Source organism: Neolamprologus brichardi, chromosome 19 (genome assembly GCF_056152115.1).
Source record: "Neolamprologus brichardi isolate AB-2024 chromosome 19, ASM5615211v1, whole genome shotgun sequence".
Lineage (NCBI taxonomy): Eukaryota > Metazoa > Chordata > Actinopteri > Cichliformes > Cichlidae > Neolamprologus > Neolamprologus brichardi.
In genome coordinates, this window is record NC_142122.1 from 10,608,063 (window position 1) to 10,629,327 (window position 21,265).

At 40.7% G+C, this 21,265-nt stretch overlaps 1 protein-coding gene across 1 annotated transcript in view; it reads left to right on the forward strand.

Annotated features, from left to right (window-relative positions):
* The window catches only part of fndc3ba (fibronectin type III domain containing 3Ba), an 86,878-nt gene that overhangs the window by 19,860 nt on the left and 45,753 nt on the right, over positions 1 to 21,265 (forward strand). Inside the window, exons 2-4 of the mRNA XM_087833039.1 lie at positions 1,835 to 1,980; positions 5,467 to 5,542; positions 20,965 to 21,041. Coding sequence (XP_087689165.1) covers positions 1,864 to 1,980; positions 5,467 to 5,542; positions 20,965 to 21,041 — 270 coding nt within the window. The 5' untranslated portion in view covers positions 1,835 to 1,863. The remainder of the gene's footprint in view (positions 1 to 1,834; positions 1,981 to 5,466; positions 5,543 to 20,964; positions 21,042 to 21,265) is intronic.

Below are 21,265 nucleotides of genomic sequence, written 5' to 3' on the forward strand. Positions count from 1 at the left end.
GTATGTGTTTATGTGTGAGCTTCGGTTGCTCTTGCAGAATATTTTGGCCGGGGTTCCTGGCTTTACCTGTTGTGGGTGTGTATATATTTCCCCCATCTGCATGAGTTACATGGTTGATGTAACTGTACCTCAGTGGTACACTTGCGTGTTTATCTACGTGGTTTTCGCTGTGTGTACGTAGAAGTACATACATTTTGACTGTTAAGGTTAGGGATTGCCACTTGGTTTTCAGCCCTAATGAAGACCACGTGCGCGGCTGACACATGTCGCTTGGCTTCCTTTAAATTCTCCCCCTGTAGCCGTTTAGGTGATGCCATGTTATTTTCCACTTAAGATGAATGGCACTGGTTGTTGTTTTTATTTTTTTTCATAGTTATGCTTTTTGGTTTTACTGCTACCGCTTTATTATGCAAGCAAAGAAACCATCTCCAGATTTAGCTCCCAGTTACTCTGCAAAGAGTGCCAACACAGCTGACCTCAGAAGACCTCAAAAGACTTCCCATTCCTGCAGCCTCTTTGCATGTTTGCATGTAATGCTCGCCTTCTGTGTTATATTTTCAAAGCTACGAGCAGGTGCAGTTATTCTTATTCACCTATAAGAGCCAGACCATATTCATTTAGTGTTTCTTTCATAAAATTAATCCTCCAAACAGGATATAATCTCTCCTCTATTTTACCAGACTATTGCTGATGGTGAAGAGCTTTGAATTAGTCTCTCACTCTAATCTCCGTTTTCCTTTGCCTCTTTAATCTTTTACCTTTATATTGACATGATATGACTTGTTGTATTTTATGAAAGCTGATATGCCTGTGCAAATTCATTGTGAGCCGAAACAGTGGAATAATGCCCCTTTTCTATGTGTCTATTTTGTTTTCTCTTATGCAAAACTGTATTTTTTGTGTTATACTTGCTAAAATCAATCTTGCTTTATCTCTGCGTTTGTCTGCAAACTTTTTAAATTCTTTGTTGTAGCTCATTCTAGTTTTATTCCTTTGAGTATATGTCGTTGTATCATTTTTCACCTCTACCTCTGTTATTAGAAATATAGCACTTAAAAAAAAATCCAAGATCTTATCCACATAGGAATAAAAACTGTTTTGGCTACAGTTAAACAAAGCAGACAAATTTAATAAAAGTGCCTCAAGAAGGTTTTCACGCTCACATGAAGTGGAAAATTGCTTTGTTAATCAGGAATCTGCACAGTAAACACTAATGCAAACACACTGGGAGGCTGGCAAAATACAGGTGGGGCACAGTCTAGGTTTAAATTTAATTGCAAAATGGTTAAATATTTGTTACCGAGAGTTTAGTAGAAAGTCAATGTCTTTTTAGTGTTTTCCCATTCAGAATGAAGCTACATCCAGCAGCTCATAAGTTTACTTTAACATAAAAAACTCAAAGCCTTTTTTATAACTCAGTTTATGTGAAAATTAAACAAACTAGACTTAATTTGTGACTTGGGGAGCTTTGTCGGTGGATTGTGTTACATTAAAATGGAGCCTATCTAGCTGCTTCAACCCGCTCCCAGTCATTGTGGCTAAGTCAGGCTAGCTGTCCTCTTGGTCCAGGTCAATATAAAAAGGAAAGACATTTTGCCAAGATGGACATAAGCATATTTCCCAAAAACGTCCAACAATTCCTTCCAAAAAGTAGGTTTGATGGTCTGAAATGAAAAATCTGGTCAGACAAGAAATGTGCCTTTTCTTTTAGCTGAATGTTTGAAATATAGCCAACAGTAGCTTCAAAGAAAATCATTCAGCACAAGGAAGTTTCAGACTTTTAAATGAATGAATGCTCGTAAGTGATGTATTTCTTATTTCTGTACTTTCCCAGGTAGGGCAGTTCAGTCAATTTCTCCATGAATGTACGTCACAATGATGATGACAGACCAGATTCCGCTGGACTTGGCTCCGCCCCCCCTCCTGAACGGGGAGGTCCCTCTCATGCCTCACATGGTTAACGGCGATGCGACACAGCAGGTAAATACTCGCTCACGCTGACACGAAGAAACGTGCACGCATGTCTGCAATGTGCATTTCCTGTTTAACAAACATGTTAGTCAGACGAATGTAACAGTGTACATCAAACAGTACAGCGCACACTTCTCTGTTGTCAGTTGAGCACATACCACATAGATTGTTGCCATAAAAATTGCTAGAGAAAAGCCCTCGTGTGTCACAGAAGATAAACTACTAAATACATACAGGTATATTCAAATGCATTACTTATTCCTTTGGCGCAGCTTTAAAGGCAATGTTTAAAACACTGAATGGCTTTATTGATAGATTTCAAGCCTTTACGTGTGCAAACTTGCAATAGTTTGCACACGGACATCTGCTTCTCTGTGACACACCGATCTTATCAGGTGCTGTAGAGCCAACTGGATCACCTTCAAAGTACAAAACCGCACCCGGGCTTTCCACAGGCAAAAGGAAGCGATCGGCGTAATGAAAAGCATCACAGTTAATTCACCTCGGTCTAATCTTGTTGTCACACACACACACACACACTTTTTTCTTTTTTTCCCCCACACTGTGTGTTTTTGGTATATGAAGGATAATGATGCTTATGCACCATCCCCAGCCTGCTCCCTCACAGCCCAGAGGAAGCATCGTGGGAGTGTTTTGGCTGCAACACATAACAGTTATGGGGGGGTTTTGGCTGCGGCACACAGCAGTTAGGGCTCTCTTTTTATTCTAACACCCTGCAGTTTAAAACTTGGTTCCCAGTATGGAATCAGTGATCTAGACCGATGATTATATAGATTTGACTCTGCGTGTGTGTGTCTATTTGTTTGTTTCTTGGTCTGTCTGCGTGTACGTGTGTGTATTCGTTTCTGTGTGGGCACGCAAGTGTCTGTGTTGAGTCTGAATACATACTTACGTGTTTGTCGGCTTGCTTTAGTTTCAGCTTCCTTGTTTCTTTATCCACCTACCTTCACCTGTTTATGATTGTGTTTATCAGTCAGTGGCTTTGGTACATGCAACGAGATCATGTATACATACATGACTGTTTTTGTATAAGAGCGTTCTGTCATAATTTGTCTGTAAAAACAAAATTCACTATGGAGACTCTCTCATCACATCAAATCCAACAGTGTGTTCAAATTCTTAGTTATATTTTCGAAGAATTAGTTGGTATCTAATTATCTATTGTGATTAAAACAAATATCAAAATACTTTTAATTGTCCTATTGTAATAGTATTTAAATATATAGAAACCTGACATAGCTGCATAATAACATACATCAATGTAGTCAATGAGAGGCTCCAGTTACAACCTTCTAGCTATATTATTGGGATCTACTGTATTGGTCACATTTCTTTGTTGTAGGACGGTCAGTTAGTTTTACATGCCGAAGAAATGCCTGTAAATCGTTTTATTCAGTTTCAATTGGAGTGCTGGCCTTCTCATCCTTCTGAGAGTTTATAACCACATAATGGACTTAGCTACGCTAATTTATTATTGACTATTATTGCTTGAGCTATGAAATCCATCTGCACTCTGATTAAAAACCTTTATTTTAGTTATTATCTGTAAAGTACTGTCCAAAACATTTGCAATATTTGAGCATTCATATCCATTTTCATATCTGGCCACTGTTATGCATGAGACTTGTAAGCCATAGTGGAAGGGGTCTGTTTAAATCTGACAGCCTAAATACAAATGTATTTGTGTTTCGGCTATCTACTTCTTTTGTTTATGATCAGTGCATCAGAATTATGGGTCAGAGACTAGTGAGTAAAAAGGAAGGACACGCTTCCCTTCAATATTTCTGAGGAATTTTCTTGTTAACCTACGGCAGTGATAGTAGTGAGGAAATGGTGCAAAGCTTCTCTGCTGTACTTGTTATAGGTGCCTTTCCAGATAAATATCTAAAGAGAGAAAGAAACACTAAAAGTGGACCGAAGACAGTTCAAAACATAAAAGCTTTAGTGACAACCATGTTGGTGTGAAACCAGTGTAATGTACAAGATCTCAATGAACATATTCACAACACCTCAGAATCACTTCAGACCTTAAGGAACATGAGAGCAAAGATGGTAACCCATGCAGTTAATGATATAGCTCAACTACATCACACTACCACTTTCAGACCAAAGAATGCCATTTGCATTCAAAACTATAAGGTGATATAATTGCACTAGTTGTAATCCTGTTTCAGTTACTCTTTTGCAGAGAAAGTCTATGGAAGTGAAAATAGACCCTAAAACCTAGAACTGTGAATGATATCCTGTGGTCCAAAAGTGCCCATAGAAACATTGAGTGAAATGTTTTCAATATGCCACTTTTTATGTAAAATGTTGAATAATGTCAGTATGGGTTTGCTAATTTAACTTCCTGTGTTTAATAAAGAGCCCTGCTCTTGCACTTATGTCATTTGTAATTGATGCCTTTTAAAAGGAGCTTTTAAATCATAAATCATAAGTGGTTACACTTAGAAGCCTTTTCTGGTTTTAATCTTAAAACTAAATATGCTTGTTTTCTATAATCCTAACTAAAGGTAGAAAAATTGGGTCACTTTGACTTAATCACTACTGACTGAGTCATTATAGTCTTATTAATCAGTCATAATATCAAAACAAATGTGCTTCATGATTATTTTGCGCATTGAGTGATCTTGACATGTGACGGTATAACAGACACACACACATACACACCTACATGGTCTAATGCAGGGGTTTTCTCAATCCTTGGGAAACATGGGTCACCCTGTGCTGGGGGTTCCCATAGCAACAGCAGCCGCTGCAGCAGACAGAGCAGGAAGTGTGTGAGTGTGTGTGACTGAGGGAGAGGAGCAGGTTAGCGCTGAGATGGGAGAAGATGCAGTCACTACAGAGGGAACGTAGGATATGAGGATTTTACAGCAGCACACCTGTAGAGCATAGACAGGGCTGTGCCTGTGTGTGCATGCGTGTGTGCCTGAATACGTGTATGGGTGTGTGTGTGTTTGCGTGCAATGGAGGGGCACCTGTTTCATGTGTACAGCCACGTGTACACTCTGAACAATCTGTATGCGGAAAATATGACGGTAAGGTGCATGCGTTCTCCCCTCAGGCACATTAGGCAGAAGCGCTGAGAAATCGAAACGGTGTCATGTGTTTTGAATTCATTTGTGTGCGCTCACCTGTCTGTGTGTGCTTCCATCTGTCTGTGTGCATACTTGTTTTATTCTTGTAAGAGTGGTTAAAAGATGAAGGTTTTTCTTAAATAAGAGTCTGTGAGATGGCAGCAATAGTGTCACCATTAGCTTATCTAACACCTCATTCATATGTGTGAACTCTCTGCCGAACTATGAGAGCCGATGGTTATTGTGTTATGTCACTGCTGCAAGCTCTGCCTAGCTGAGTATCTGTCCTGTTCTGTGATTGCTAAAGAAAAATGTTTTTCCCCTTAAATTATAGATATTTTGTCACGAAGTTTGATTGATTCTTTTTGTTTGTTTTTTTTATGTGTTCGTGCAGGTAATCCTGGTGCAGGTGAACCCGGGGGAGACGTTTACCATCCGGGCAGAGGACGGCTCACTGCAATGCATCCAGGGTCAGTCCTCTACGATATTATTACGTTATCATATTAACATGTAGCCTGGTGGCCGCTCTGATGTTTGTCACTGTGAGACAGAGTATTACCCATCATTTTAATTATATCCTGGCTGAACAAGATTTAAATGAGATCTTTGGGCTGACTCCTAAAAGTTAAAAACATTTACGGAAAAACAAATAATGTAAATGCAGTCTATGCTTAGAAATCTTTGATTGGTAAATGTGAAAGCAAATACTCGACTTTTACTTTGAGTATTATCCATTATCAGAGAAAACCATAGCAATGTCAAAGGAGTAGCTGTCCAATAAATTCTCAGGGAGTTTTCAAAAGTCTTCCTTTCTACCTGGTCAGACTTAAATCCCGGACAGACTGCCAGTACATGGTAGAGCCAACACAGAGAGACAGACATTTCAGTTCTCATGTGTTTGCACATGCAGGCCAGTAAGTTACTTATTTTTAGACAGTCCGTATTAGTGTGACTGTATCATTAACCACCACAATGGCTAACGGTTTAATGGTTTATTTTTCTAATCAGAAAGCCAGGAAATGAAGTGTTTTCCAGCTGGATTTCAACTCTTTTGAAATTCCGAGTGTATATATAGGACTACAAATGCAGAAACTTCAGAAACGGTGAGAACTTTTAGTAGACTGGTCAATAATGCAGGAAGAACTTTGGAAGAGGAAAAGGAAAGCAAGTGGAATGGGATCTAAGGGTGTTATCTCCAAATGAAGTACAGCTAGTTGAAAGCATAGTCTACACAATGACAGATTTAGACAGAGTGGGCAGCCATGGCTTCACTGTGGTTGCATCTGATAGCAGTGCATGAAAAGACTGGAAACATAAGCCACTTAGGATCGCTCAAAGACGGAAGGAGGTGGCAGTAACACAACTCTGCTGAAATTGTGTCTCACTTTGATGATGTCAGAAATGTAACTTTGAAAGGACATCTTTGTTTAATTCTCAGTCTTTTTCAATCTGCGTCTTCTTCACTCGCTCCTTCTTTTTTTTTCCAGCCTTTGAATTTTTTTTTCTGTAAGAAAGAAAGACAGACAGCAGTCTCGACTCAGTCACTGTCGCCCATTTATTAAAAAAAAAAAAACGAAACAGAAAAGACGCATTACCACAACACTGTGTTGTAACAAATGGCATCCCACCACCTTTTCCTCCACCCGCCTTGTAATTCAATTTTCCCCTCAAATCAGAGAGACTGCCCCAGGCAGAGCTATGGGCACAGATAAAGCCAGATAGAAACGGTGCATGATTTAATGGATGTATGCAAAGATGGGAAGATACAGTTGCCAGATAAGATAAGTGAATTAGTGACTTGTAGAAAAACAGCTAAACGACAGACGAAAGAATGGTTTAATGCAGAAAGTGGATATATGAGAGGGATACCAGACAGTGATTTGCAAAAAGACACAGTACTGATGCAGCTGGGATCTGCCAGCTTTCTGTTTGTTTGTGTGGCTGCGTGTTTGTACTTGAAAATTTGGCATCGAAGGCACAACGTGTGTCTTTGTGCACCTTTTTGGTGCCTTTTACTACAGTCGCAGACAGCAAATTAGGTGGAACATTACAGGCTTTGAGCCCTCTTTGAATGCAGATATTATTAATGTGAAGGACCACACACGCACAAACACACATACGCACAAACTTTCTCTCTTTCTTAGTCGGCAAGAGGTCACTGAGTTTAATGAAAGGTGGAGTGTGGCAGTGTGTTCCGAAGGATAACTGAGTTGCGCTTTAGAGAGACTCGGTGTGATTAGTGAGACCTCAGAGGTTCGTGTTCGCGCATGCTTGTGTATTTGTGGCCCTGCTCGTGTGTTTGCATTGCAGTGTACTTGTGTGCAAGTGTGTGCGACAGAGCAAGATTACAGAGACCTCAGGGCACAGCCAGGAACCAGCTTTTATATAAAGTAACCTCTGTTTAGCTGCTGCAGTGTGGTACGTGCATGCATGCAAACATGCATATACGTACACACGCAGACATGGATGCTCTGCCAAGGCAGGACCAGCCTGAAGACGTCAACGCAGCAGCCAGAAAAGATTCTTTCATATGAACCACAAGACCTTCCTTCTCCTCTCCTCACTTCTCTTCCCTTCCTTCCTCTCATCATCTTTTCCTGCTACCTCCCTCCCTTTTCCTTTTTATTCCTCTCGTTCATCTGTCTTGACCTTAAGGCAAACCTGGAGCAGAGAAGAGGCTATTGTATTTGCCGGATTGATGTTAAGTACTGCTCATTAACCACACCCCTGCTAACTGCTACAGGCTCAATTATGTTCTTTTATTTTAGCTGAAAGCTTACATAAAATCTTACTAAAGTCCACGAATCCCATAACCTCAGGGCGCATGAAATCCTTTCAGAGCTTTTTTTGTGCATATTGAAATAATTCACAATGCTCTAAAATTTATATTTAAAGCCATTTTTTTTTTTTTTACCACTTTTCAGATATGTTAGAGATCTGTCTTTACCATCTCTTTTTTTGTGTCCCTTTCTGCGTGTTCCTTGATCCAGTGAAAGACTGTATGTTGACCTGAAATCCTTTCCAGCAACTTATTAGCATCATTTCTGCATGTGTATGACTGCATGTCTCCATCCCTTGTTGAAACAGCATGACCCTTCAGTGATCCAGGGGCCAGATTCATCTGACCCCCCACACACACTCCTACCCTCTCACTGTTCCCACCTTCCCCCTCCTCCCTTTTGCCCCCCGCCCCCGTCTGTCCCCCCGTCTGTCCCCCTCCCCCACTAAGACAATTCCCCTGAGCTTTCCCACACTCACATCAAAGGACAAGACTCTCGAGGGTGTGTTAGAGCACCCTGCTCTGGAATGTGAGTGTGTTAATATGCGTTGTGTGCGCGTGTGTGTCTGTGTGTGTTTTACAAGGCTGTGTTGGTTTACTGTGTTGTTTGGTCTTTGTTGGACTTTTACGAGGGATGATGAGGCCAGAGGGTGAAGAGCAGGAAGCTGTGCCCTGCCTGGGAGAATATGACATCATGAAGTTTGGGTGGCACCAGCTTAATTTCTTCTGAAATTTAGGGCGTAGTTGATAATAACCACAAGGTTTAGTTGATTAGTTTTCTAGTTAATGAGTAGTAATTCTGTAAGTCCTCAGTTTACTGGCTGCAGTGTTTTTAAAATGCATTTCAATATAATACATGGGGTTTGTTTGCCTTGGTCTTCTGTGGACATTTGGAATTATCTATACTTCTCTGTTGTAATATAATAAATGTATATGTGAGGCTGAGAAGTATGAGTAGTAACTGTTAGTGTGTCCTTCACAGTGAATGGAGAACTTTCACCTCTTGTATTGCTTAACGCTATGATTTTGGGTTTTTTTAATTGACTGTGCTTGGTGGAGCATGTGTGCTAAGGCTTGTTGTGTTGCTGCATGACCCGCTACCAAAGAACCAAACCGAACATCTTAAAAAGCCAGAGCCATCACCAATGTTCCCTCTAAGCTGAGCACGTGAGCAATCGCGCACTGCTGACACGGGGGAACAGTGGCCAGCACCATGGAACACCGTTCCTCTGATTGGGCATGCTTTGCAGAATGAGGCACTCAAGATCCATTTCACCAGGTTGGTGGCAGTACAAACAAGCAAATGTATCATAAAGAAAGCCTTTAAAGTGGAATATCTGTGAAAAAAGTCTAATAGCCCCACATCCAGGATGTCTTGTTTCCACAGAAACTTTTTTTTGGCACATTGGTACTACGATGGGATTTCAATCGGTAAATTCTTTCCTTAACACAAGAATGGTTGGTTTAGAGCAATGGTGTCAAATAAAAAGCCTGTGGGCCAGAATCAGCCTGGTGAAGACTTGAATCTGGTGTAGTTTTGGAAAATGTGAAGGTGTACAAAGATTTTGGACTTTCGGCTGTGTTTTACAGTAGTAGCAGTAGTACTTCCCCATTGGCATTCATACTACATGAGTATTTAAGTAGTAGTAAAATAGTTAAGCAATAGGATGACAATTAAATGGCAGAAATGTTCTTGTTTTTAGAATCTACTATAAAAATGTTGGTTAAATAAAAGGAATTAACCAAAACTTTATATTTTATAAATACTGGACAGTCTGGACAATGCTGCCAAAATCTTTTCTTTAATTTACACACAGATCATGTAGAAAAACTGGGACGTACTGCTGAAATTGCACTTCGTTTTCTGATATTAAGACATCTCAGGGATCAAATGTTCGGTTAAGTGTTCTTACAGTGAAGGAAAGTGGAGTTTCACTGGTCCAACCCACTTTAGAACAAACTGGGCTGCATGTGGCCCGTGATGTAAAGTGAGTTTGACATCCCTGGTTTAGAACATTCTCTGTGTTTTCAATTACATTTCTTTTCTGTCTGTGTTACATAATGCAATTCGGAGAGGTCTATGTGCAAAGTATATTTCACTTCCAACTTTTGGTTTGTGGAATTTTTTTATCTTAACGGTATAGAACCCAAAGATTATCCTGCGATTCCACATGCTCTTATTTTGTCTTGTCCCTTGAGAGTAGAGAAAGCTCAAATCACACATTATGTTCTTTTCTTTATTGCTTTTTCTTCCAATTTTCATGGGCCACGAAAAGATTAATGAAACAATTCTTCATATAAGAAATATAATCAAATATAAATGCAGGCTGTTGGGACTTCATATTAAGCCCAAAGAATTGGTTGATGTTTCTCCTTTTACGCTGATTTCTGAATTTGGAATGGATGAATTGCATGCAGTCCACTCTCATTGCTGTTATATTGCAGTGGCATAATGGAAAATGTGGTTCTGGTCTCTGCTGAGGCCTTGTTAGCCCAGGCATTTTTTTCTCTGAGAAACAATGGTTATGGTGGACCCTGCCAGTGTTTCTCTGCATCTGGACACAGCAGGGTACTGTATGAATCATGGCAAGATCTGCTGTCTTTTGCCATTAGAGGTGTGCGCTCTGCTCATACCTAATCTTTTTGGATCCCCCCAATTATTACTCTCTTCCCCTGTTCCTTGCTTTTGTCTGTTGTCTTGGATCCAGTTTCGTAAAATTCGATGATTATATTTGTGGAAAAAATGTCGATTGATCATATTGTTATTTTAAACATGGTTTTGTCCTCAAATTTAACAAACCTAAACTTATATGGAAAAAAGGGGTTGATGGAGGAAATTTAGGTGTAACTCCTCTTTGTTTGTTCTTTGTCTGACTACTCTCTTCATTTATCTCCCCATTTTCCTCAGTTTCAACTTCAGCTTTTTGCTCAGTCTCTTACTGGCTTCACTGTGTCGCTACATGGGGTTATCAAGGTTTTCTTTGGCCGGCCTTCTGCACAGAGTGCACACTTCTACACTGCAAACCCTTTGATGTAAATGGAAATAGCTGGTTGAGAGAAATACGGTGGAAAGTCTCAGTCTGTGTTTACACCTTGCCAGATGGTTCTAAACAAGCTGGTGGAGAACACACAAATACATTTTTCACTGAAATCCTTAATTTACGGTAATGTTTCGGACCATCCTGGTGCTGCTTGTAAGCAGGGGTGGTTGTTCGAGGAACTTTTAACAAGCCTTCCTTGAAATTGGAATACTCAATTTTGTGACAGTAGACTGAATGAAAATTGCTGTGCAATGACAGGTTTGACTGATGTCTGTTATCTAGCTGAACTGTCAGCTAAAAGGATTTATTGTGTTTTTATGATTTATTTTTGTGGAAAGTGTTCATGCAAGTGTTTCTCAATCTGTTTGCCTTCTTTTTGTCTGTGTGTGACTTGACAAATGAATGCATTTTTTAAATTAATATTGCACTTGCATTTTGCCCAAAGTATAATTAATCCAATAGCCAATTTCCTGTACAGTATATTAATGCCCTAAATTCCCATTTTCTCTGCCTGTGCAGCCTTTCGAGACACTTGCATCCACAGCTTTAAATTGCCTAATGTACTTTTTTGAATTGTTAATCTGTCCCAAGAAAACAGTATCTATATATAAGATCACAGCTTCTCACAGGGTAGAGCGATATGGCTTCTGTTCAACATTGCAAGAATGCTTTTTCTGGAAAACCCAGTGGTTGAAAAACGTTTAATGGAATTGAATATATGCTTCACTAATTAATTCTTCTTCTTCCTCCTCTGTTTAAAGATGTTTTTACTAAATAACGACTAAATCGGTATTGTTGTAGTATGCTTCATATTTCACTGAAAAGAATAAGGATAATGGGTTTGGTCATAAGGCCCCATGGTGCAGAGGGATCTAATAATAGAGAGCTCTTGTGTGTTTGGGTGTGTGCATGCCTTTGTATGCGTTTCATTTTATTATTTTTACCTTGACAGCTGGGCAAAGGAAGACCTTTTTACCTCCAAGACTGTATGCCCTTAGGCAAGGTGTAAAACAAATTCTAGAGGTGTCTTTAGTGTGTGTATGTCTTAACTTGGTGTTAAGTCCTCCTGGTTTTGGGAATCTGGTCGCCATGGGAACGGACTCTCCCTCCAGGTGGTGTGTAATGGAATGCGATCTCTATGTGCCTAGAGAGATCACATTTGTGTGTCTGTGTGTGTGTGTGTGTGTGTGTGGGATACCTGCTTTTTTTCAGCATTTTGCACTGCAAAGTACTTTGTAAGTATCAAAAGGACAGAGATAATTGGTTTGGTTCATTTGATACATGGTGGCTAAAAGCTTGACTTTTCTGTGCGTGGTTTAGATAGAGGCAGAGAGGGAGAGAGAAAAAGAGACTTAATTGTGTATGCCCTGCCCAGTCCTCACTTATAAACTCAATGCCCTCATACAGTAGGGCATGAAAAGGCAGAGGAAAGGAGGGAGGGAGAGATACTGCTGAAATAAAATAGAATGAAGCAAAGTAAATAAAGGAAGACAGGCAGAATGAAAACGAGGCGCAGAGGGAGACCGAGAGAATCACATGCTGCATGTTTGGTCGTGCCTGCTACCATCCATTCTGGGTGAGGCCACTTCCTCTATGACCCCAGCCACCCCTGTGCTGCTGCTGACTTGGTCTGGTCTGCCAGCTCTGGAGAAGGCTGCATTAGGGGAAAGAGAAGGGTGACGAAAACTCTTGAGAATACTGGTTTGTCTTTATATGTAAGACACTGTGAAAGCTGATGCGTGGGCAAACAGCAGCTGAGTACTCACAGATTTTTCCGGAGAAATGGAGAAAAAGAAAGATCTTTTCCAGGGATGAAATTCTTGGCTCTCTTGAAGCTCAGGGTCCAGCTGGAGCACTTCTCCCACTCTCCAACCGTATTCCCTCCTTCTCCTCCTCTTCCCTCTCTTTTCAGGCTCACTCACTTCCTCCCTTCTCTCTCTCTGATTCTTGCTGTGTTTCTATATTTTCTTTTTAATTTTAGTCTCATCTTCACAACAATGACACAAGTTTGCTGATTTGCATGTTTTTTTTTTAATGTAAATAAAACCAATCATAACACTATTAGCAACATTAAAGATATTGCATCTTCTCCATGGGTTGCACATGCTGTTTTTCATATTGGATTCAGTTAGTGTGAAAAGCACTGCACAGCTGCGGAAATTCCACATGTGAATGGACATGGTTTTTTAGATTTTGTAGGGAAACCCCTCTTTTTTTCCCTCCTTGATCTGGTGTTATTGGGCAAAAGTACATGTTAGTTAGTGGGACTTCCATTTAGGAATATAAGGAATAACCAGTTAAGTAATAACTATTTTTTAAAAGATGCTTTTCAGTATTTTTCTTTCCTATGTACAGGTGAAGTACCAACCATATCTTCACCTCTTTGGTTGTTTGATCAACTAACAGCCAGGGGACATGCACACCCACCCTTGCACCACAAACACAGAAACAGTGGAATTCAGCGATGGAGAGCAGGGGAAAGTCCCTGCTAATCTAGGCCTTCCAGTCTCGCCTTCTTTCTTTCCATTGACATTCACACAACTTCTCTTCTCTTCTCTTCTCTTCTCTTCTCTTCTCTTCTCTTCTCTTCTCTTCTCTTCTCTTCTCTTCTCTTCTCTTCTCTTCTCTTCTCTTCTCTTCTCTTCTCTTCTCTTCTCTTCTCTTCTCTTCTCTTCTCTTCTCTTCTCTTCTCTTCTCTTCTCTTCCCTTCCACACTTTCTCTGCTCTCTGTAGTGGACACAAACTTGGTGCTGTTCAGACTGTGACTCATACAGTAGGAATGCCCGACATTAACATGTGGAGAGATAGGAGGAGGAAAGTGAGGGGAGGATGGGAGAGGAGTACAGCCGGGTACAAACGTAGCAGGTTGTGTACAGCAGGGGAAAAAATGGAAAAAAAATATGACTCTTAGTGGGTCAAGGTTTAAGGCTTTGATGCATCTTGAGTATTCAAGTGAGTGAGAATAAGAAAGGAGCAGGGAACCAGAGCAGGAAATGATTATTTGACGCTGTTTACACACTAGCAGCTGTTGCATTTCTCTTTCTCTCTCACTCGCTCTCTCCTTAGAGAGAGCAGACATGTAGAGTTGATTAGAGAATGGATATAATGAGTCATCAGTGTCTGGATTGTGTATATTTGTGTGTGCACATGTATTATTGCTTATGCACATCCGAAGTGTTTGTGCGTGTCTATAAGCATGTATACTTCCGTGCACGACCAGACAAGTGATAAGTGAAGTATGCTGGACCCATGCAGTGTATGTGTGTTGCATGGTTACCAGTCCCAAAACAATTGTATCTAAAGGCATGTGAATATGTCTCGTGATAAAACTGGAAAAAGCAAGATTGGTGTGTGTGTTTGTTTGTTATTATGTCTGGCTTTGAATTAATGCATGTGTGTCTTATTTTGTTGTTTGTTGCGTGTGCCAAGGTGACCGTGGTTTTGTCAGTGTGCACTATCCAAATGTCAGTGTGTTCTACAAATTAGTTGCGTATGAGCAATCATGTCTTTATGCGCAGTGCCCAGGTGGGTATCTGGCCACTTGCGCGCTGTTGTTAAGATGTGTTTGCCATAGTTTATGAGGGCTTTTGCGTGTTCGTGCACATTTGGGTGCCTGTGAGTGTGTGCACAGCTGCAAGGGTGTGTGTTTGCACATGTTAAGATCTCGAGAACAAAGCGTGGCTGGGCTCAGTGTCCCTCCAGACATTACGTTGCTCTCCTTTGGAGCAGACCCAGCAGCAGAAGTAGGTCGGCCGACGGCACTCCTCCTCTAGGTGGGAGAGAACTGGCAAGAGATCTGGGTTGGGTGGAGGTATGGGCTGGCACACAGGCTACATACTCAACACTACACAGATTTAGGCTTGTATGCTTAGAGGCTGTTTACACAGTTATCAGGACAGGATAAGACGTAGATGTTAACATTATTTTGAAAAATGTAACCCTTGGGATAAATTGGGGGCCGTTCCCCCCCCCAACATGTTATCACACTCAAGAAGATTTGGTCTTTAAAAGTTAAAATTGTCCCAGAGCTATTGTTCATGTTAAAAAAAAAAAAAAAATGTCACAGGAGCAGTATATAAGATTTGATAACAAAGCTGAAATTTTGGAAAGTTGGAATAATAAAAAAAAAGGACTATTTGATTTATAATAACGCACATATGTTTTCTATTGCTTTGGGGCTTTTGGGTGTTAAACACTTAAATTGCTGCTGCTGTCTTGGCAGGTCCTCACCCACACTTGAGCTCATTGAAACTAATCTGCATAACTAAAAGCTACATAAGTAAAAAAAACAAAACAAAAAAAGCCAAAGTTGCGACTGAAAAGAATAGTTTCAGTCGCAAATTGATTGACCACTATGGAATATTTTAATTAGATGCATGATATATATGTTGTTGTTTTTTTTTACAAATTATACATAGATTACTATTTAGATATAGCTGTGGATATATGTGAATATATTTTTGACATGTATGTTATTCTTATTACTGTCAGATTAGCATTTATCTATTGAGTCGGATGCAGCATTAATCTTAAAAAAATCTAAGAATTGAAGCTGGATATGAGCACAGCCACAGGGTTAACTGGTAAATGGTAAATGGCCTGTATTTGTATAGCGCTTTTACTAGCCCCCCCCTAGGGACCCCAAAGTGCTTTACACACCCAGTCATCCACCCATTCACACACACATTCACACACTGGTGGAGGCAAGCTACAGTTGTAGCCACAGCTGCCCTGGGACAGACTGACAGAAGTGAGGCTGCCATATCGCGCCATCGGCCCTTCTGGCCCACACCAGTAGGCGGTAGGTGAAGTGTCTTGCCCAAGGACACAACAACCGAGACTGTCCGAGCCAGGGCTCGAACCGGCAACCTTCCGATTACAAGGCGAACTCCCAACTCTTAAACCACGATCGATTAACTGGAGAGACAAAACTGAAAAAGCAGAAGAAGGTTATACTTGGACTTCAATATTGTCACAAATAGGGACAAGGATGACAACCTCAGCTAGTGCCTATGGGCAGGCAACCACAGGTGGAGCTGAAAATCTCAGTGCACAAGTCTGGCTCTTTTGTTTCGCAGGAAATGTTCAAGCCATCAGATTCCAAAACCATTTAAATGAAAGCTTTGATAGGATTTTTTTTTGTGTGCAAGTTGGGGTGGAAACTTATTGGGTTATTATTTTATTTTTCATATGTACAGACAGGAGAAACATGAGCTTGAGCCAATGGACTAATAAAACATAGTTCTGGTTTTACAAGCCTTATTGCTTCTACTTTAGCTCATAATGTGCTGATGTCAGATCCTAATGAAGTCATCATGGCACCGATATTCATCAGCTGGCATAAGCGATAATACTTTCTGCTTGTTTTCTTATGATGCCATTATGCAACTTTGAGTTTAGAAGTTCAAAGAAGCTCAGTCATATTAAGGAATGTGCTTACACGTACCTGCATACACACTACAGTATGTACTTAAGATATGACCCAGTGTTTAAATGTAGAAACTGCCCAACTTTTGATTTACATTCCACAGCAAATCAGCAGCTTGCTTAAATTACAGTCTGTACTGCAAACACAGAACATGGGCTCAGGATCAGAAGTGTGAATATGTGCTTCTTTATACTCGTTTGTAGAGGACTTTTTTTGGGGGGGGGGTTTGACATGCAAAGCTAGTTTTTCTGTCACACTGTAGTGTGTAAGTGTCATGAGGGCAGAGGACTTGGGGCAGAGCAGCACAGGAAGTTCTGACTTCCTCCTCCATCACTGAGAAGCCCTCCCCGTGGCAAAGATGTCCGGTGGAGTTGACTCACCGGAGATTTATTGTAGGGCTGTAACTTGTGTATTAGTGTGTATCTTTGTACACAGTGTATATGTAGTACACTGTGTAGTTCTGAATCTTTCTCCCATGTTTCCACCTTAAGCAATCTCTCTCTTACTCTTCTTATTGTCTTATATTTTTTATTACACTTCCCATCATGGTCCACGTTTCGTTCCATCTTTCTCTGAGTCCTTTCCACTGTGGAAGCTTCTAGTGCCCAAATCAGCTGACTACAAAACATCTTTTGGCAGCTGCTGCTTGCTTTTGCGTGTTTTTCCTTTTTAATGCATAAATTAGCATTCAGCGTTGACATGACAATTGGCTCTTTAGTGTTCATGCATGTGTGTATTTTGTGTGCGCATGGATTGGCCAGGCAGTAGAGGAAACTGTCGTGGGAGTGTCTTTTGCAGCTCCTAGGACAGATAACATTACCCCGCTGATGCTTACATAACTTCCAGGCAACGCCACGTCACAAGTGACCCAGACACACACATACACAGTTGCTCCCACATAAACATACACACAAACTGGTACATTTGTACCTATGTCGATAAAACAGCTGCCTCCACGAGGCTCTGATTGTGTGATACAAAGGTTGTATGTCTGTGACTGTGATGTGCTTTTAAGATAAAGGAAAATCATTTCTAGAAATCTTTCTAGAAATGATTTTTGTGTGTGTGTGTGTGTCTGTTATCGGGAAATCCATTTGTGGCTAGTTGTTCTCTATGTAGGTCATGTTGCAAACAGGCTCCTTCGGTTTAATACCAGTATCACAGACACACACACACACTTGTGCACATATGCTTTCCCATGAGGGTCTGTGTTTCCTTCCAATGTGGTAACCTCATGTTTAGTGATGAAGGAAATGAAGGGAAAGAGAGAAAGTGGTTCGCTTATTTCTAGAAGCTGATTATTGCTTCATTCTGCTGGAAAAAGCAAGATGCTAATACACACCGTCGGGTTACACTAACTGTCAGCAGTGTTGGCCCATCAACAAATGTGTGTTTATGCAGTGTGTACAAGTTATTTCGTTACTACAGAGGTAAGTAATTGATCGTGTGTCAGGCCACATTTTTGTCTTGCAGCATTTTTGTTGTGTTTAGGGGGCCCTGCCACAGCTGTTAAAGACAGCTGTAACATGTAACATCTGAAGTGTTGCATCATCTTCTTAGTCTGTGTCTGTGTGTGTACATGAATGTATGTATGAGGAGCTGCACAAAAACACAAGTTTGTGTGTGTGTGTGTTTGTTTGTCTACGTGTGTCTTTGTGAATGAGACTGTTTGTTGTGTGTGTGTGGATGAGACAGGATGCTTATTATGGGCATGTGGACAAATGCTAGACTTTTGAAGGTGGCACTTTAAAAATAAAGGCTCTAAATGTATTTTAGACATAATTAATTTAGTGATCTGAATATGTTCTGCTTTTTCAGTAAGCTTGAGTTTTTTGTTGCTATGAATTTTTTATTTTCATTGCTTTTTTCTGTGTCATTAAATGTAATTATTTTGTGTTTCACTTCACTACACTTGTTGCTCATGATGACATTGGGTTTTTTTTTTGTTATTTGACACCTTTCTAACCATTCCTCTGTATTGCCCTGAGTGTGTCATGGTTGTGCTATTTCTATCTCTGTTCTGTGCAATACAAAACATACTTTGTATTTATTCCTGTGGTCCTCTTCTTGAAGCAGAGTCTGTCAAACTAGAATATGTCATTGACCACCAGATGAACCCCCACATTAGACCACAGACCTCAGATTTATTTCATTAACCCTTCCAGTCAGGACTGCTTAGTTCCTGCTGTGGAAGCAACTTGTGTGCAGTGCTCTTTATCAGCAAACATAAGTAAGATATAAACCTACCCTCAGACACTGCTTTCCATTATGTGATGGCTTCTGAACTTGTTGGCTTCATGTCAGAATGACGACCATTGTCACAAAGTGGTCTGCAGTCTGACTAGGTTGGGCATAGTAACATTTATGTCAATGAGCCAGAAATGTTACATATCACATTCCTGATTGCCTTGCATACATCAAAAATGTTAAGCTTTGCCTTAACTTTGTTAACATGTTATCAATGATTATTAGCAACCATAATATCATAGCTGGAGGTGTTTTTAATTTGTAAATGTCAATGAGTCCATTAGGGCAAAGAGAAGCCTAGCGATACCTTTGACAACAAGAAATAGCAAATGTGTGTATGTCTGATTTTTGAGAGTTTTTCAAAACAGTAGGCTCACAACAGAGCAATATTTCCTCAGAGGAATTAAACTAGTCTTTGCAGCTCTGACTGTCTCTTGTTGTGGTTCATTACACGTGCTATTTAGAAGGTAGAGTCATATCATTGCATGCCATCTAGGATATGACTTGATATCTCATCTCTGCCCTGACCTCTCTTTAACTCAGAGGCGGAAGAAGCAACAGATGGAAGATGAGAAGCGGAAAAGCAAAGGGGAGCGGGGTTGGTTAGCTGTGTTGTCTAGGATTCCAGTAGGATTAGGCAGAGGAAGTTGTGACTCTATTCGTGGTGCTTAAAGGGTAGAGCTGGGGGTGAGACCAGAGAGTGACGTTACCACAGTGCGAATCAAGGACCACAGTGAGTTATTTGTACATTTGCGCACAAACAAACACGATTGAAAGCCTTTTGATGGACACATACAAACGTGTGATTATCTCGGGCTTTTGTGAATGAAAGTCAGTCTAATATTGTATGACTTGACAGCTCTGTGTGTGTGTGTGTGTGTGTGTGTGTTGAATAGCAGGACAAAGAGTGTCTTGTATTTTGCCAATGGTTTGGGGGGTAGTTAGGCTTGTTGGGTCCAGTCCTGGGGGCCAGGGATGGGATGTTCAGTGTGTGTGTGACTGGAGGAATGCTGCTGTTTGCTGAGTGAAGAGCACAGAGGCAGCAGAGACTGTCCAAACACACGTCTGTTTGCCAAGTGTGTGTGCGTGTCTGAGTGACGATGCCTGAGAGTGTGTGTGTGTGATTGGGGCAGTGTGTGAGTAAGAGGGGAAAGTGTGCTATGAGCAGTGGTGGAAAGAGGTGTAGAGCAGCTCTGTGTGTGTTTCCCCGTGCTATGACCTTCTATTCAATGGAGACTTTCATATGCAGTTCTAGTCTCCATGGTAGGGGAGCAGACTAGACTGAAAGAGGCCTGTCTCTTCATACCTGTGACCTACTCACCGCACACACAAACAGACACACACACACACACATTAATCCACATTTCAGACTTTGCTCAGGTTGTATTTCTGTGTGTAGGTGGGTGTATGTTTACTGTACTGTTACCTGTTTGTTTGGCTGATGAGAGGTCAGTAAAGTGGGTGAGTAATGGAGGGCTGATGTGAAGGACGGAGAAAAGATGATAAAGAACATTGATGAAGTATGGAAAGGATAAACTTAGTAAGGAAGGCAAGGATCAAATGAGTAATATTGGAGGGAAGAAAGGATGTGAGTAATAACAGAAGCTGGGGAAAGAGGAGAAATCCCTGAAAACAGTCTGTGAAGTATGGAGGTAGAGGGTAAAGCAGCTGAAAAGATAAAAAATAGCCCTTTAATGGAGACTAGATTTTAGAATAGTCAACAAGTATGTAAGTGTTGTCAACTTGGGAAAAAAATGTTAATGTGTCTTCATAGTAGCATGTGTGCTTGGAGGTAGTGAAGGCCTCTGTGCAGTGTGATTTATTCTGAGGCTAGGTCTGCTTCCAGCTGTCCCGACGGGGTCCCAATGACTTTAACAGGCGCAGACCTCCATCACAGAAAGACAGAGGAAGAGGGAGACGGGGAGACTTTTTTTTGGAGGGGGGTATTTAGACAGTGGAAAAGTCAACATCATTTTCAGTCTGCTAATTCTATTTAGATTCGCATACTTCTCCTTCAGTGTAGAAACCTCATTTCTCAGTAAGCAGCCATGTACCCTTATTTTTTATACCTATAATTATCATAATAGTACTGCTGAATAGCCAGTGACAAGGAAAAGGCTTGCTTATATTTATGTGTGAGCTGTTTGAGATTATACAAGCAGATTTGAAGGGAAGAGACTCTTATTTTTAAGTGGTTAATTACCTTTATTTCCTAGTATCTTCATACTGTGGGACTAAGTAACTATAGTGCTTAATATAAAATAACACAGCCCAACCTTCAGCGTATCTGTCTACTTTATGTCCTCGCATGTGAACTGCCAACTGATGAATGTAAATGAGAATTTATCTAAGCATTAGTTGCCTGGTTGAGTAAATAATTCTTCTCCTTCCTCACAGGTCCTGCTGAGGTTCCCATGATGTCCCCAAATGGGTCGATCCCTCCCATCCACGTCCCCCCAGGCTACATCTCACAGGTTAGTTTATTTTGTGTGTGTATTTTTCCTCAGTTTGATACTCTTTGACGTATTTTTTATGTTTATCGTGTTTGGGTTGTGTGGGAGAGTTTGAGTAAAGGAAAAAAAAAAAACGGACTCAGGGGGAGACTTGTGCATGGAGTATGAGCATGCACGACTACAGTAAATTAGCTAGTGTTTCTCATTTCTCCACCAAAAAGAGGCTTCTTTAAGTAATAAAAATG